Genomic DNA, 17,351 nt, shown 5'->3' on the forward strand with positions numbered 1-17,351 from the left:
AGAGCTTGATCTGTACCAGTGAACCAGGCTTTAGGGAGCTGATATTTATGTCAAGAAGGTCCAAAGTTCTGCCCAACAAGGTCCACAGGGCTCACAGTCAGCTGACTAGTCCTCACCAACCCTCACCTACCACCTCCCTTGATAATGACAAATGGAGGTTTTGATACATAATGATCTCTTATTACTTACATGGTCTAAAGAAGCGGTTCTCAACCTGTGGTTCACGACCCCTTTGGTGGTCGAATGACCCTTACACAGGGGTCGCCTAAGACCATCCTGCATAGCAGATATTTACATTACTATTCATAACAGTAGCAACATTACAGTTATGAAGTAGCAACAAAAATAATCTTATGGTTGGGTCACAACATGAGGAACTGTATTTAAAGGGCCAGAAGGTTGCGAACCACTGGATAGGTATGTGTGTCCTTCTATACTAACGTCTCCATAGTAATATAGCTGTGGGAGGCACTCCTGGGTTGAAAGTGAAGGCAACTGTCAAATTACTCTCAATCTTAGACTAAATCACCTCTTAGGTTTTTGTTTTCAGTGTAAACTAAAATTAAGACAACTATATAAAATCCTCACATCACTGATCACCAATTTGGCCATAGCCACTCTGACTGAGATTGGTGCCAGCCAATCCTCTGTGAGGGAAGAAAGGGCAGAGGGGGATTGCAACATCAGTACCTCCAAGCATCATGGGACTATAAGGTTAACTCATAAGAAACAAATACCACACTCCCTGTGATGAAGACAATACAATTCTAGGCTAATTTCCTACTGTGCATTAGTTCTTCTCAGGGTAGGTAAAGTGGCTGGCGTTGCCTTGTCCCGTGGGTGGGTTAGGTAGGATAGCAGAATTAAGCCACCTGTGTGGACAGAATTATCACGGACTTTGGGTTTCCCAGTTCTGATGGTAAATGATATCCTAGGAACCACTGTCACCAAAACAAGGTAATGCTTTGTAACAGTGAATGCAGCCGAGTGACTCTGGATCCGATCTGCTATTGCTTCCTAGAGATACCCATTCCCACTCATATAATCTCATGATCACAAGCCATTTTGGAAATGCCCAAGTCCAGCGAGTACAGAGATATACCTGAAGCAGAGGTTGGAAAACTATAGCCCACAGGCCAAACCTGGCTGCTGCCTGTTTCACTGGAGCACGGCCACACTCGCTCACGGAGGAACAGACTAGGGCGCTTCTGCAACGACGGCACTGAGTAATTAATTATAAGAGAGACGATCTGGCCGTTTACAGAAAACGCTGCAGACCTAGAGGCTAAAGTGAATTTAGGGAACTGTCCCTTCTCTGAAAAGGTCTTCCAAAGAGAGACCCAAGCATCTAATTATTAGAACCTGATTCTAGTTGCAATTTTCCAAGCACAGGAAACCCAACTTTGAGGCACAGAATCTGTTAGAGGCAATAACCTCAGGAGTCAAAATGTGTTCTGGACAAGAACCTTCCTGTACTTTGAATAATGCCTCACCTATGTTACTGGTAAACTGCACCCCTTGACCAGATCTGTGAAAGGCAGAGAAGTGTGTGTGTGTACATATGTATATGAGTATATGCACACACATAAATGTATAGACACACATACATACATACATTCGGGGATTATTCCAAGAGGGACAGACTGTCTCTTTTTATGCCCTGGGCCAAGAGCCAGGGAGGCAACTACCTGCTCCCAAAAGCTCTGTAGTGAGGAAGTCCAGCTGTGTGCGTGTTTCTGTCTCATTCACATGCCAGCTTACTGTCAAAGCTAGAAAGCCCAATGGCGAAGGCCTGGAGTGCACACAGCGGGTAGTTGTAGTCCAGAGTGAAAACATCATCTGCCACACGTCCAAACTGCATGACAATATAGTCAGCTAGAAACAGAGAGAAAATATGATGTTAGAAGACAATGTGGTTGTACTGGGGAAAGCCTGTTAAGATATAAAAAATCCTCCAAAAGGTCAGTTAATCAGCGGGTCTCTTTAAAATGGGCAACTTTTAGCCCTACCGAGTTTGGCTTAGTGGGTAGAGCATCAGCCTGCGGACTGAAGGGTCCCAGGTTCGATTCCGGTCAAGGGCACATGCCTGGGTTGCAGGCTTGGTCCCCAGGAGGGGGCATGCAGGAGGCAGCCAATCAATGATTCTCTCTCATCATTGATGTTTCTCTCTCTCCCTTCTTCTCCCTTCCTCTCTGAAATCAATAAATATAAATAGACTAGTGGCCTGTTGCACGAAAAGATTCGTGCAATAGGCCTTCCCTTCCCCTGGCTGCCAGCACCGGTTTTCCTCCAGCACCCAGGACCCAGGCCTTTGCTCCAGCCGGAGCCGCCTTCAAAGCCCTGGCTGCTCCGGCCGGAGCCGCCTTCAGTCTTTGCTCCACCGCTTCACGCCGTATGCAAATTAACCGCCATCTTTGTTGGTGGTTAATTTGCATATCGCGCTGATTAGCCGATGGGAGGCGTAGCGAAGGTACGGTCAATTACCCTGTTTGTCTATTATTAGATAGGATATTTTAAAAAAATAAAATGGGCAACTTTTAGAAGAATGGAAAGATTTATTAAAAAGAATATCTGCTAACCATGAGCAAAGTTTCTATTATGATTCCCCTCAACTACAGGGAACGGAAGGCTACTCCTGACCAGCATGAAAGGGAAAGAGGAGAGAAAAGTCAAGAGTAGCTTGCTGGGGACAGTACAAGCTCCATGAGCTAGAGCTGCCAAGGAATCTTTACTGGGTGAGGGTCATTTGCATTTGCTTCCCAAACAGCCTCCTCTAAGACTTCTCTCGGCCACAGGAAGAAATCTCTCACACTCTTCAGCCCCCCTCAACACAGTAGTTCAGAAGTTTTACTGTGACACTGTTGTTTTGTCTTTCCAAAGAAATCATTTCTTTCTTAGATAATTCTCTCCTGAATATAGGTTCCTATCAGTGACAGGAAATGTTCATTTCCCTACCATGTAAGAATAGCCTCCCTCCCATTCCCAACCAGTCCTTCCTGTGGCTTACGGTCATTTTCATGGACTATCTGAAAGTTCTTCACAGATGCCTGAGTGACCCGGCCATGGAAGTTCAGGACATAGGACTGCGTGTCATCATTCCACACTGGGGCCTTGTTGTGCAGCTCAATCAAGTTCTCCATGGTTTTGTTTTGCCATTTTGAAAGCAAGCTCTCATGGTCCTATTTGAAAGGAAAAACATTACTCTATACTGAGAACCATAAGAAACCATTCACTTGCAACTCTGACGGAGAAGGTGGGCAGGGGAATATTTCCGCCATTCCAGGAAGAGTAAGTGGTTGCAAATCAAGCACTCTAACAATTGCTCTGCAATGTACTTCTCCTGAGGTTCTGGAGTGATGGCTCTCCTAAAGCAGAGTATGAGGGCCCTGGCTGGTGTGGCTCAGTTGGAGCATTATCCCTGACACCAAAAGGTCACCGGTTCTATTCCTGGTCAGGGTACATGCTCAGGTTGTGGGTTCAAACCCCAGTTGGGGTACCTATGGGAGTACCAACCGATATTTCTCTCTGACATCAATGTTTATCTCCCTTTTCCTTCCTCTCTCTCTAAAAAGTAATCCATTAAAATGTACAAACAAATTAACTAAATAAGAGTATGAGCAATATTCCAGTTCTAGAAGAATCAATAATTTTTGGACTGATCTCTTCTATATTGTATTCTTGTCTTTTAGAGTCCTTTGCTGATTAAATATATTCTTACACTTCGTGGCCGAAATGGGATCCGTTCATGGTTCATATTCATCCCTGGAATGATCACAGACATCTTCCTAGGACCTTTAAATCCAAACACATTTGTTTCCTGGAAGATAGGAAAATAAGACAAAACTTGGAAACAGAAAAGAAAATAAGACCACATTCTTCATGCAAGACTCATTTGGGCATGTAAAATGCTGACAATGTCAAGAGTACTAAAGCTGCTTATTACTGTAGTTTAAACAAAGAGAGACAGATAATCAAGACCAGGAAAGTAATTATATTTCTCTTTTTTAAACCTAATTTGAACATTTGAATGTAAAATAGATTATATTGGCTTGAAAATTTACTCTTAAATCTTAAATGAACTTTGAGACAACTGTGAGCAAACTGTCCAATTTTGTCATCAATAAAAATTTTTGTCCCAATGAGGGTACAGCACTATCTGATCTACAGTGAGAATTACAGTGTAAATTAAATGGGGCTTGTATTAGGAGGTAAAAACTCAAATGCCTGTCAAGCCAGACAGATTATATATAAATAAAATAAGCACATTAAATAGGTAGATATATGTCTGTGTGTGTATTCATATACATATGCACATGTACACACACGAGTCATGCATAGTCATGCATGTTGAGACTGGGATCAAGCAACAACTCTGAAAGGAAGCACCGGCTGCCATGCAGACGTACACAAAGGAATGCCAGCCACATCCAGTGGTCAGAAAGGACTTCTCTGATGACATCAGTTGATATGGTAAAGGCAAAAAAGGGAAAAGGAAAAGCTCTCAGGAGAGGAAAGATCATATGGTGGATAAAACAGGAGAGCTGTGTGGCCAGAATGATGGCAACAGGAGGGAGAGTCTGAAAGAAAAGGCTAAAGTGTTAGGCCTTGGGAAGTCATACAAGATTTGAAGCAGGAGAACAGCAGGATCAACTGGAGTTCTGTTTTAGGAAGATTGATCTGGCAGCAGTACAGAATGAACTAGATAGAAAAGACTAAAAGCAAAGAGATTAATTCGTAATTTATTGTAGTCTCTGGCAATGGATTAAGAGGTCATGAAGGTCTGTGGTAATCCAATGGCATTAGGAAAAGAGAAGGCAAGATATATTAACACAGTAAAAGCATAAATGAACTTGGCAATTCATAAATAATTAAAATTTGGAAAGAGACAATGATTCCAGTAACAGAAAAGGGGATCACAGAAATAGAAACAAGCTTGGGAGAGAGGATTATGAGTTCAGTGTAGGTTAAGTGATTCCGAGGACAGCACTTACATAACAGATGGCTGCCAGCTCCTGCCGGGCATGGGCCTTTTCTTGGGCCTTGGCTGGGCTGACACCATGGTCATAAACTGTAAACTTGGTCCCCATGAGGTTGGATCTAGAATCAAAAGAAATAATCATCATAATGATCTATATTTTTTCTCTTCCACAAACACAATCTAGGAGAGGTGTTTAACAGAATATCTGCCTGTTCTCCAAATATCTAAATGTTCCTCATCACTATTCAAAGATCTCTCATTAAAACAACGAAAGGACTTAGATTTTCTTTTAACTTATTTTTCTTTAGATTACAACATTAATATATGTTCATTGCAAAAAAAATATAGGTTGTTCTGAAACTACAGTGTTAACCTAAAAATAAAAGGCAGAAGCAAGAGGCAACAAGCATTTATTTGAGATTAAAAAAAAAAAAAAGAATAGCTATTCAGAAAGCACTGATTCAGGCAGAAGCCCAAACAGTGCTGCCATTAGGAGACAAAGGAAGAGGTATATACGAGAAAGGGAAGGGAACAATCACATCACTGTGGGGGAGGCACTGCTATTGGTGCAGATAAGCTAGCAGAGTGACACTAATTCTAAACAATGTTTTTAATTTTTAGTCAAGTAGCCATCAGTCCGGTCGTCTTACTATCTGTTTTCTTGCTATCTTGGCACAATATCGTTTTAGGCCCAGTCCAAAGGTTATTCTGCCCTGTTTTAACATTTCAAAGGGTTCAGGCATAAGACATGCAAGTCAATTTCTCTGGGGTGGCAGCTCTGACTCCATTTTTAAAGTGGCTCTATTTATATTATTTTTTTTACAATAAGAATCAAAGTACCAGAAAGAATAGGACAGTAATACAAGGATGCTTTCACCTGAGTTTGCCAATATAACTTTCCCCTTCACGAGATAAATCTGTTGGATCAGTGGAGATAAGGTAGTTGGATGTTTTGCTCTTTTTCCGTTTTCTACCAGCAAGAAGAAATATCTGGAAAAAGAAAAAAAAGGTCAGTTAAAAATGAAGAGAATCGCTATGGTTTGTTCTACCTTCTCGCTTTGCAGCCCCTGCCCGAAGTGCAGCCATCCTTGGTGCTGTCCAGCAGCAGCAGCTTCTGGGGCCCAGGGCTGAGCCAATGCCAAGGCCCCTGGCGGTGGGGACGAGGCCGCCAGCACAGAGCAACATCGGCCAGCCACTCTACAAGGGACAGTGTGGGGCCTGCCCATCTTGTTCCCTCAGTCGCCTGGCCACACAAGGACTACGGAGAACTTGGTCAGCATGATGGCCCCACGGATGGCAGTAGCTATTTCCCTGTGGCATGTAGCACCCCGACCAACATGTCCGTTGTCATTTCCAATGGCGACAAATGCCTTGAACCTGGTCTGCTGGCCAGCACGAGACTGCTTTTACATGGACATAATCTTCAAAACTCATCCTTAAAGAATGCCCCCAGGAAAAAAAATCCACCATCTCAGATTTCTTGATGAGCAGGCAGAAGAGAGAGATCTTCTCCAGGGATTTAACTGTGTCTTTAACCAGCGACTGAGCTTAGAGAGGGGCATCACTCCTTGTCCTTAGCCTTGCCTCACAAACTCCGTGGCCTCAATCCCCACCATTGACAGAAGTCAGTTGGGCCTCCCACCACAACCCACGGGTCTCATCCTACTTCAGCACCAGTGTCATCACCACTTGGCGTTTTGTCAGAGAAGAACAATCTGTGGGTCTTGATCCCTTTTCCCTCATAAGGCTTCTCAGAATTCACTATCAGTGTTTCCCCACTATGTAACTTTCCTAAATTCACTAGCTTGGTTCTCAATAAAACATTATCCCTAAAAACCTCTAGTGACTTTTTTAAAAGCTTCATCCAATTCCATGAATAAGAGTCTTTCCAACTTTATGGGAGACAGGATCCTGAATACCTACCCTTCCCATTCTTTACTGCCATAGCAGTCCTAATACTCCTTTTTGTATTTTGTTGGGGTTTTTCTTTGTATTTTTTTAAAAATTTTTGACTTTAGCTCAGCCGGTGTGGCTCTATGGTTGAGCATCAACCTATGAACCAGGGGGTCATAGTTTGATTCCCGGTAGGGGCATATAGCCTGAGTTGTGGGCTCGAGCCCTCCTGTGGGGCATGCAGGAGGCAGCCGATCAATGATTCTCTCTCATCATTGATGTTTCTATCTCCCTCTCCTCCCTTCCTCTCTGAAATAAATAAAAAAATATTTTTAAAAATTTTTCAGATGAATACTCTCATATTTATGCTTCCTTGCTAAAACCCTACTGGACTTAGACAATAACAGGGAAGCAAAAGAGTTGGAGTAGTTAACGGGCGACTTTGGAATCAAACATATGGATTTGAATCTGGCTCTTAAACCCCAGTTCCTTTGTCCATAAAGCAGGGATATACATCCTATCTTACCAGGCTGTCATAAGAATTGTAGATGATAATAAATATGAAGCACTTAGGATATGCCTGATACATCATAAACATTCTGATGCAATAATAACCATGATATTTACTATCACCATCTAATTTCTAGGACCCTAAAATCATCCACTTAGACCTGGTATTAATACAAAATACATTGTTCATTAGCAAGTATAAACTGTCTCAAACATAGGTACAAAGTAAGTTAGAATTTCTAGGGTGAGAAACAATATTTTTCACTTGTATATTCTTCTATATTTCCAATTCCTTCTATTCCCTAAAACTTGCTCTTTTGCCCTGGCTGGTGTTGCTCTATGGTTAGAGCGTTGTCCTGTGCACCAAAGGGTCATGGGTTTGATTCCTGGTCAGGGCACAGGTTTCAGGCTGAATCCCTAGCAGGGGGCATGCATCAGGCAGCTGATCAATGATTCTCTCTCATCATTGATGTTTCGATCTCCCTCTCCCTTCCTCTCTCTGAAATCAATAAAAAACAAAAAGAATCAACCAATGAATGCATAAGTAAGTAGAATAACACATTGATGTTACTCTCTCTCTCTAAAGCAATAATTTAAAAAATAGAATCAAGCCCAGACGGTATGGCACAGCAGTTGAGTGCAGACCTATAAACCATGAGGTCATGGTTCAATTCCCGGTCAGTGCACATGCCTGGGTTGCGGGCTTGATTCCCAGTAGAGGGCATGGAGCGGGCAGCTGATCCATGACTCTCTCTCATCATTGATGTTTCTAGCTCTTTCTCCCTCTCCCTTCCTCTCTGAAATCAATAACAATATATATATTTTTAAAAAGAATCAATTCTCATACCTTCCGATTTTCATCCTTTTCCAAGTGCATATAGTAAGTGGGGAAGAGACCCCGATCCATCCCTTTTTTATCCCTGGTTATCCGACACTTCACTGTGACACCTCGAGGAGCAGAACTAAAAGCAAAGTCCTCTAAATCTTTTACTTCTCCCAGCTGGTTATCAGTTTGTTGGGCTGAAGTACCAAAAGCTCCTGTATCCTGAAAGAATAGCCATACATGAGCAATGGAGGTAGAGTCAGAAAAACCTATAATCTCTTTGAGAAGTACTTAATGATAAAATAGCTTATTGGTTTATACCCCTATGCCTTCAGTCTTCTGACAAAATAATAGAAAACTCTGAGAAGTTAAGTATGTATTTGAATATTGGGAGTGATGAAAGAGCTAAGTATGAAAATGGTATATAGTGTCACAATAGCTGGCTTGAGATATGAAATTAGAGGTCATGAACTTTACATCTAAATTAGAGCTTAAATCTTTTGAAGCAACCCTCACTCAGTAATGGTATTTAAATACTGAATGTACACTATATTTGGGAAATAGTTAAATTAGCTCCAAAGGAGGAAGTTTCAAATCTACATACTGTGGTTGATTTCTGGCTGGATGCAGAACTGGGTCTCTCTGCCTCTGAACGTGGTGAATGAGATAACTTTTTTCCCTCCTCTTCCTCCCCATCAGTCTCCTCATCAAAGTTCAAACTACCTGAGATACCTAGCAGAAAAAGAAGAACTGTCAACAAAAGTCATTTTAAAAAATCAGAGTTTTATTTGGGGATGATGAAAAAGTTCTGGAACTCTTGTGCATTGCTGGTGGCAAGTAAAATTGTGTGGAAAACATTATGGTGGTTCCTAAAAAAAATTAAATATAGAGTTACCATATGACCCAGCAATTCCACTTCTGAGTATATACACAAAAGAACTGAAAGCAGAGACTCAGATACTTGTGCACCAATGTTCATAGCAGCATTATTCACTATATTCAAAAGGTGGAAACAACCCAAATTCCCATCAACTGATGAAAGATAAATTGCGGTACATACATACAATGGGCTATTAGCCATAAAAAGGAATGAAATTCTGAAGCATGCCATAACCTGGATGAATCATGAATACATTCTGCTTAGTGAAATAAGCCAGACACAAAAGGACAAATACTGCTATGATTGCACTTACATGAAGCACCTAGAATAGTCAAATTCATAGAGACAGAAAGTAGAATGGTGGTTAGCAGGAGCTGAGGAGAGAGGAGAATGGGGAGTTATTATTTAATAGATACAGTTTTTTATTTTGGGATATTGAAAAAGTTCTGGAGATGGGTAGTAATGATAATTGCACAACAATGTGAATGTACTCAATGCCACAGAACTACCACAAAATGGTTAAAACATGTATTGTACCACAATAAAAAAATTCAATGATCCATTGTTCTCTATATCAGTCACTCCCCCCCCCCCTACATTTTGTTCATTTCTAGTCTAATTAATTCAAGTTGAGAATGTCTGAAATACTATTACTTTGAATTCATGAAGCACCTCTTACAGAAAATTTAAAACTATTTTATTAAAAACTATGTTTTATTAATCAATGTCACCCCCAACAAATTTAATTTAAAAAAAACTATGCTTTTATTTTATCCTATTTATAAGAGTTTGAGGAGGAGATACTTGTAGTTTTATTTTTTGTTTTGTTTTTTATTTGTTTATGGAACATACCACAAGAGGAACACAAACATAAAGTGTGATGTATGTTATATAAGAAGTAGGGTACTCAGATCTATAATAATAAAAGCGTCATATGCTAACTAGACCGGATGTCCTTCTGGATGACCTTCCAGACGACCTTCTGGATGAAGCTGGGGCTTTGAGGGAAGCCTGGATCCTGGGTGCCAGAGGAAGCCGGTGCCAGCAGCCGGGGGAAGGAAGGCCTATTCTTGTACAAATTTCGTGCATCAGGCCTCTAGTTTACATATAAAAGTATGAGGCTCAGGGAGAATCATTTGCCCAAGAAAAAGAGGCAAAGCTAAGACCTAAATTTCCTTTTTTGCTTAGTCTATAGCAGGGTTCTCAACCTTCCTAATGCTGCAACCCTTTAATACAGTTCCTCATGTTGTGGTGACCCCCAACCATAAAATTATTTTTGTTGCTACTTCATAACTGTAATTTTGCTACTGTTATGAATTGTAATGTAAATATCTGATATGCAGGATGTATTTTCATTGTTACAAATTGAACATAATTAAAGCACAGTAATTAATCACAAAAACAATTGTAATTATATATGTGTTTTCCGATGAATACATTAGGCGACCCCTGTGAGAGGGTCATTGGACCCCCAAAGGGGTCGTGACCCACAGGTTGGCGACCCACAGGTTGAGAACCACTGGTCTATAGGGTGAAGTTATCTATCAAATAATAGTTGAAATAGCCCCCAAATCATTAATTTATGAGTAGATTTCACAACAAGCAGTGTGGTTTTTTTCCTCCAAACCATTTCCTACCCACATTCAGAGTGGGGACAAATATGACCTACTTTTACACAGTTAACAAATAAACTGGTGTTAGCTATTCTCAAGGACATGCAAAGATAAGACAAAGACCAATTGGAAGATTCATCTCAAGTGAAAACGTATTTTCACACAAATACTTATACATGAATGTTCATGGCAACATCCTATCTAATAAAAGAGAAACATGGTAATTGGCGTACAACCGCTACCCTTCCCATTGGCTAATCAGCGAGATATGCAAATTAACTGCCAGCCAAGATGGCGGCCGGCAGCCAGGCAGCTTGAAACTAACATGAGACTTGCTTGCTTCAGTGACGGAGGACTCCAACGTTCCCCGCCTGCCTTGCTGGCCTCTGAGCTTGCAGTTTAAGAAACATTGTAACAAATATAGAAGCTAAACAAAACCCCAGAAACCTGCTTTCAGCAAGCCCGGGATCTCAGAGCTGGAGTTGATACAAAGTTTCGATTATAGAACCGAAACAAACCAGATACCTTCTTTCAGCAGCAGAGGCCTCAGAGCTGGAGCCAGAGCTAAAGCTGGCCCAGAATTTAAAAAAAAAAGAAAAAAAGGAGCAGTTGGGAGCTTCAGTCGGCCTGAAAACAGCCCTCAGCCCCTCACCCAGACTGGCCAGGCACCCCAGTGGGGACTCCCACCCTGAAGGGTGTGTGACCAGCAGCAAACAGCCATCATCCCCTCACCCAGGCTGGCCAGGCACCCCAGTGGGGACCCCCACCCTGATCCAGGACACCCTTCAGGGCAAACCAGCCGGCCCCGACACGTGCACCAGGCCTCTATCCTATATAGTAAAAGGGTAATATGCCTCCCAGCACCGGGATCAGCAGAGCCGCGAGGCCTCCCAGCACCAGGATCAGCGTGACAGGGGGCAGCGCCCAAACCCCCTGATCGCCCTGCAGCTCTGTGTGTGACAGGGGGCGGGGCCACAACCTCCCTATCCACCCTGCTCTGTTCGTGACAGGGGAAGGCGCCCCAACCCCCTGATCAGCCCTGCTCTGTGCCTGATAGGGGGGAGCTCCCCAACCCCTGATCGCCCTGCGGCTCTGTGTGTGACAGGGTGCGGCGCCTCAAACCTCTGATCGGCCCTGCTCTTGAGTGTGACGGGGTGCGGCGCCCCAACCCCCCCGCCCCCCACGGGCCCTGCTCTGTGTGTGAGGGGGTAGAGCCATAACCTCCCCATTGGCCCTGCCCTGAGTGTGAGAGTGGCGGCGCCCCAACCACCTGATCGGCCCTGCTCTGTGGGTGATAGAGGGCAGCGCCCCAACCCACCCCCCCCACGGGCCCTGCTCTGTGTGTGATGGGGTAGAGCCATAACCTCCCCATCGGCCCTGCCTTGAGTGTGACAGTGGCGGCGCCCCAACCCCCTGATCGGCCCTGCTCTGTGGGTGATAGAGGGCAGTGCCCCAACCCCCTGATCTGCCCTGCCCTGAGTGTGACAGGGGGCGGTGCCCCAACTCCCCTATCAGCCCTACTCTGTGAGTGACAGGGGGGAGCTCCTCAACCCCCTGATTGGCCCTGCTCTGTGTGTGACAGGGGGGAGCTCCCCAACCCCCTGATTGACCCTGCTCTGTGCGTGACAGGGGACAGCGCCCCAACCCCCTGATTGGCCCTGCTCTGTGCATGACAGGGTACGGAGCCCCAACCCCCCTGATGGGCCCTGCTCTGTGCGTGACAGGGGGTGGCGCCGCAACCTCCCCATCGACCATGCCTTGAGTGTGACAGGGGGTGGTGCCCCAACCCCCCAATCGGCCCTACCCTGAGCGTGACTGAGGGTGGCATCGCAACCTCCCAATCTGCCCTGCTCTGTGCATGACAGGGGGCAGTGCCCCAACTCCCCAATTGGCCCTGCTCTGAGCCCGACCAGGGGCTGCACCTAGGGATTGGGCCTGCCCTCTGCCACCCGGGAGCAGGCCTAAGCCAGCAGGTCGTTATCTCCCGAGGGGTCCCAGACTGCGAGAGGGCACAGGCTGGGCTGAGGGACCCCCTCGCCCCCCCCCCAGTGCACAAATTTTTGTGCACCAGGCCTCTAGTTATTTATAATAGTCAGAAGTGGGAAACCACCCAACTGTCCATAAACTGATGAAGAGATAACAAAATATGGCATATCCATACAATGTAATGTTTTTCAACAATAAAATGGAATTAAGTACTGATACCTGCTACAACACAATGAACACTGAAAACACTCCACTAAGTGAAAGAAGCCAGTCATAGAGGACCACAGCAGGTATGATTCTATTTATATGAAATGTCAGGAATAGGCAAATCCAGAGATAGAGGAAAGTACATTGGTAGTTGCCTGGGGTTGAGGGGGTTAGAGAGAAATGGGAAGTGATTGGTAATAGGTATCAGGTTTGTTTTGGAGGTCATGAAAATGTTCTAAAATTGTGATGATGGTTGCAAACCTCTGTGAATATACTAAAAACCAACGAACTGTTCACTTTAAATGAGTAAATTGTATGGTATGTGAATTATATCTCAATAAAGCTATTATAAAAAATTCTTTGGTTTGTGAAGAACATCTTTTGTTTTCTAAAATTGTTTTGTTTTCTACCTTTTTTGGATAGCTTCACTTAGTACCATGTTTTGAAATGCCATTTTTATACCAAGAACTCAGTTTATATGACTACTAGAGGCCCTGTGCACGAAATTCGTGCACTGGTAGGGTCCCTAGGCCTGGCCTGCGATCAGAGACCATCAGGTTCCCTGCCTCCCCGTCTCCTCCTTCCCTCACTCCCTCAGCACCCCACTGCTGCCACTGGTCACCCACCATGTTCTGCGCTGCACCCTGGTGGTCAGTGCACATCATAGCAAGCACACAAATTCCCATTCTCCCGGTCGAACTTCCAAGGGGACACTTTGCATATTGGCCTTATATATATATATACTAGGGGCCCAGTGCACTAAATTCTGGGGGAGGCGTCCCTCAGCCCAGCCTGCCCTCTCTCACATACTGGGAGCTCTCAGGGGATGTCCTAGTGACGGCTTAGGCCCGCTCCCTGTTCCCCTCGGGGAGCGGGCCTAAGCCGCAATCTGGCCTCCCTTTGTGGGAGGTGACTGGGCTGATCAGGGGAAGGCACCAGCCCCATCACACCGTTGCTGCAGCCACTACCAGTCACCGCAGCCAGCAAGGTTTTTTTCATCAACATGGACTCCAGTCTCTTCACCATGAAAAAATGACAACTTTCTTTAGGCATTTTCAAGATGTGTCTTTCATATAATAATAATTTCTTTATTCATTTTTAATCCTCACTTGAGGATATGTTTCCACTGATTTTTAGAGAATGTAGAAGAGAAAGGGAAAGACAGAGAGAAACATCAAAGTGAGAGGAACACTTTGATTGGCTGCCTCCTGCATGAGCCCTGACCTGGGCCCCGGCCAGGGAGGAGCCTGCAACCTAGGTACATGCCCTTGGTCAGAACTGAACCCAGACCCTGCCATCAGCAGGCCAAGGCATTATCCACTGAGCCAAACCAGCTAGGGCAGGATATGACATTTCTTAGCCCTCCAGCAGTGGACCTTCGTGTTTTATTTTTACCAGAAGTGTGGTAAAAAACCCTAGATCACCTTTTTGGATTCTTATTACCCAAGTTACTAAGAATATTACCAGTGGCATACAGGGAGCTTAACCAATGAGCGGTCAGAAAAGGTGTTTTCTCTGTGGTTCACACCAATCGCCGGCTTGCCCCCTCTCACCAAGGTGTAAGGCCTGGGCAGGGGACCCCCATCTTCCCCTGATCACCAGCTCCGCCCCCCATCCAGGCCTGATACCTCTGGCCCAGGTGTCAGGCCTGGGCAGGGGACACCCAGAACCCTCCAATTGCCGACTCCGCCCCCAGCCCAGGCCTGACGCCTTGGCCAGAGGCGTTGCCCTCCATCACCCTCCGATCGCCGGATCGGCCCCTTGCCCAGGCCTGATGCCTCCGCCAGAGGTGTCAGGCCTGGGCAGGGGACCCCCATCTCCCCCCTATCACTGGCTTCTGGGGTGGCCTGCGGCCTGGGATGGCGGCTCCCGCTGGCGGCTGCGCTGTCCCGCCCTGCCTGCAGTATGCAAATTAGACGCCATCTTTGTTGGCAGTTAATTTGCATGTCACGCTGATTAGCCAATGGGAGGCGTGGCAAAGGTATGGTCAATTACCATGTTTGTCTATTATTAGATAGGATATATATAGAAGATATGTCTTTAGAGACCAAATATTTTATTTTATTTTTTAAATATATTTTATTGATTTTTTACAGAGAGGAAGGGAGAGGGAGAGGGATACAGAGTTAGAAACATCGATGAGAGAGAAACATCGATTCAGCTGCCTCTTGCACACCCCCTATTGGGGATGTGCCCGCAAACCAGGTACATGACCTTGACCGGAATCAAACCTGGGACCCTTCAGTCCACAGGCCGATGCTCTATTCGCTGAGCCAAACCAGTCAGGGAAAATATTTATTTTTTAAAAATCTTTATCCTTCAGATTATTACAGATGTTCCTTTTCCCCCCCGCATAGCTCCCCTACACTCGGTTCCCACCCCACTCCAGGCCTTCCCCCCTCCACTGACCTCATCCATAGGTGTAAGCTCTTTGTCCAATCTCTTCCCGCACACCCCACAATCCCTTCCCCCTGAGAATTGTTAGTCTGCTCCCTTTCCATGCCCCTGATTCTATTACATTCACCAGTTTATTCTGTTCATCAGGTTTTTCATTCATTTGATTTTTAGGTTCACTTGTTGATACATATGTATTTGTTGTCACTTGTTGTTCATATTTTTTATCTTTACCTTTTTCTTCTTCTTCCTCTTCTTAGAGAATACCCTTCAGCATTTCATGTAATACTGGTTTGGTGGTGATGAACTCTTTTAGCTTTTTCATGTCTGTGAAGCTTTTTATCTGACCTTCAATTCTAAATGATAGCTTTGCTGGGTAGAGTAATCTTGGTTGTAGGTTCTTGCTATTCATCACTCTGAATATTTCTTGCCACTCCCTTCTGGCCTGCATAGTTTCTGTTGAGAAATCAGCTGACAGTTGTATGGGTACTCCCTTGTAGGTAACTAACTTTTTTTCTCTTGCTGCTTTTATTTTTTATTTATTTATTTTTTAAATATATTTTTATTGATTTTTTACAGAGAGAAAGGGAGAGAGATAGAGAGTTAGAAACATCGATGAGAGAGAAACATCAATCAGCCGCCTCCTGCACATCTCCTACTGGGGATGTGCACACAACCCAGGTACATGCCCTTGACCGGAATTGAACCCGGGACCTTTCAGTCCGTGGGCCGACGCTCTATCCACTAAGCCAAACCGGTTTCGGCATCTCTTGCTGCTTTTAAGATTCTCTCTTTGTCTTTTGCCCTTGGCATTTTAATTATGATGTGTCTTGGTGTGGTCCTCTTTGGATTCCTCTTGTTTGGGGTTCTCTGCACTTCCTGGACTTGTAAGTCTATTTCTTTCACCAGGTAGGGGAAGTTTTCTGTCATCATTTCTTCAAATAGGTTTTCAATATCATGCTCACTCTCTTCTTCTGGCACCCCCATAATTCGGATGTTGGTACACCTGAAGTTGTCCCAGAGGCTCCTTACACTATCTTCATATTTTTGGATTCTTTTTTCTTTTTGTTTTTCCGGTTGGGTGTTTTTTGCTTCTTCATATTTCAAATCTTTGACTTGATTCTTGGGATCCTCTAGTCTGCTTTGAATCTCTGCATATTATTCTTTATTTCAGTCAGTGTATGCTTAATTTCTGATTGGTCTTTTTTCCTATCCTTGAGGGTCTCACTAAATTTCTCAGAGGTTTCTAGAAGATTCTTGAGTAACCTTATAACCGTGGTTTTGAACTCTATATCCAGTAGTTTGCTTTCTTCCATTTCTTTCATTTGTAACTTGTTTCTTTGTCTCCGCATTTTGGCTGCTTCCCTGTGCTTGTTTCTATGTACTGGGTAGCTGCTAAGTCTCCTAGAGTTGATAGAGTGGCCTTGTGTGTTAGGTGTCCTATAGGGCCCAGTGGCTCAGCCTCCCCACTCACCTGTGGGCTGTGTGCAAAGTCTTGTTGTAGTTAAGCCTTGATTGCTGTTGGTATCACTGGGAGGAATAGACCTCCAGGCCAATTGGCTGTGATGACCAGCTGTGTCTACACTGGAAGATCTGTTGCCCAGGAGACACCCTTATGGGGCAGGACTTGCTTCAGTGGGGCTTTGGTGCTCACTGAATCTGCCCCTTGAGTGTGTCTCTTATGGATGTGGAGAGTTGTAATCTGGTATGGTCTCACTCTGACCACTGGGTACACTGGCTCTCAGCTCTCCAAGGAGGTGCAAGGTCAGCCACTGTCTGGGGCTGCCCAGCAGAGACATCTGAAGATTCCTCCTCTTTGTATGGGGTTTGGAAGTTCCCAGACAAGGCCCCGCTGTCAACCAAGGCAGGCTGCTGCTGATGGGCCTTGGGCCCTCTTTTGGAAGCTCTTGGGCTCTCTGACCCAGCTGCAGTTTGTCAGGTTTTAGGCGGAGAAAGGACAGGCCATTCATGTGCAAAAGCTGATGTGCACAGTTTGGGTGGGTTGTAAATTGGGTGGGGAATCACCAGGGCAGAGCAAACAGCAATGGCTGCCTGTCAGCCCTTCAC

General features: G+C 44.6%; 1 protein-coding gene across 5 annotated transcripts in view; it reads right to left on the minus strand.

The window, feature by feature from the left end:
- TULP3 (TUB like protein 3) overlaps nt 1-17,351 on the minus strand; it is a 78,408-nt gene that overhangs the window by 715 nt on the left and 60,342 nt on the right. For 4 of the 5 annotated variants that reach the window (XM_059683871.1, XM_059683870.1, XM_059683872.1 and 1 more), the window contains 7 exons: nt 8,809-8,936; nt 8,229-8,426; nt 5,856-5,968; nt 4,992-5,097; nt 3,719-3,817; nt 3,008-3,179; nt 1,762-1,875 (listed from right to left, as the gene is read on the minus strand). In XM_059683871.1, coding sequence (XP_059539854.1) covers nt 1,762-1,875; nt 3,008-3,179; nt 3,719-3,817; nt 4,992-5,097; nt 5,856-5,968; nt 8,229-8,426; nt 8,809-8,936 — 930 coding nt within the window. Of the gene's footprint in view, nt 1-1,761; nt 1,876-3,007; nt 3,180-3,718; nt 3,818-4,991; nt 5,098-5,855; nt 5,969-8,228; nt 8,427-8,808; nt 8,937-9,397; nt 9,459-17,351 lie in introns of all 5 variants that reach the window. The other variant, XM_059683874.1, reaches the window with a different exon arrangement.

This window comes from Myotis daubentonii, chromosome 2, assembly GCF_963259705.1.
Source record: "Myotis daubentonii chromosome 2, mMyoDau2.1, whole genome shotgun sequence".
NCBI lineage: Eukaryota > Metazoa > Chordata > Mammalia > Chiroptera > Vespertilionidae > Myotis > Myotis daubentonii.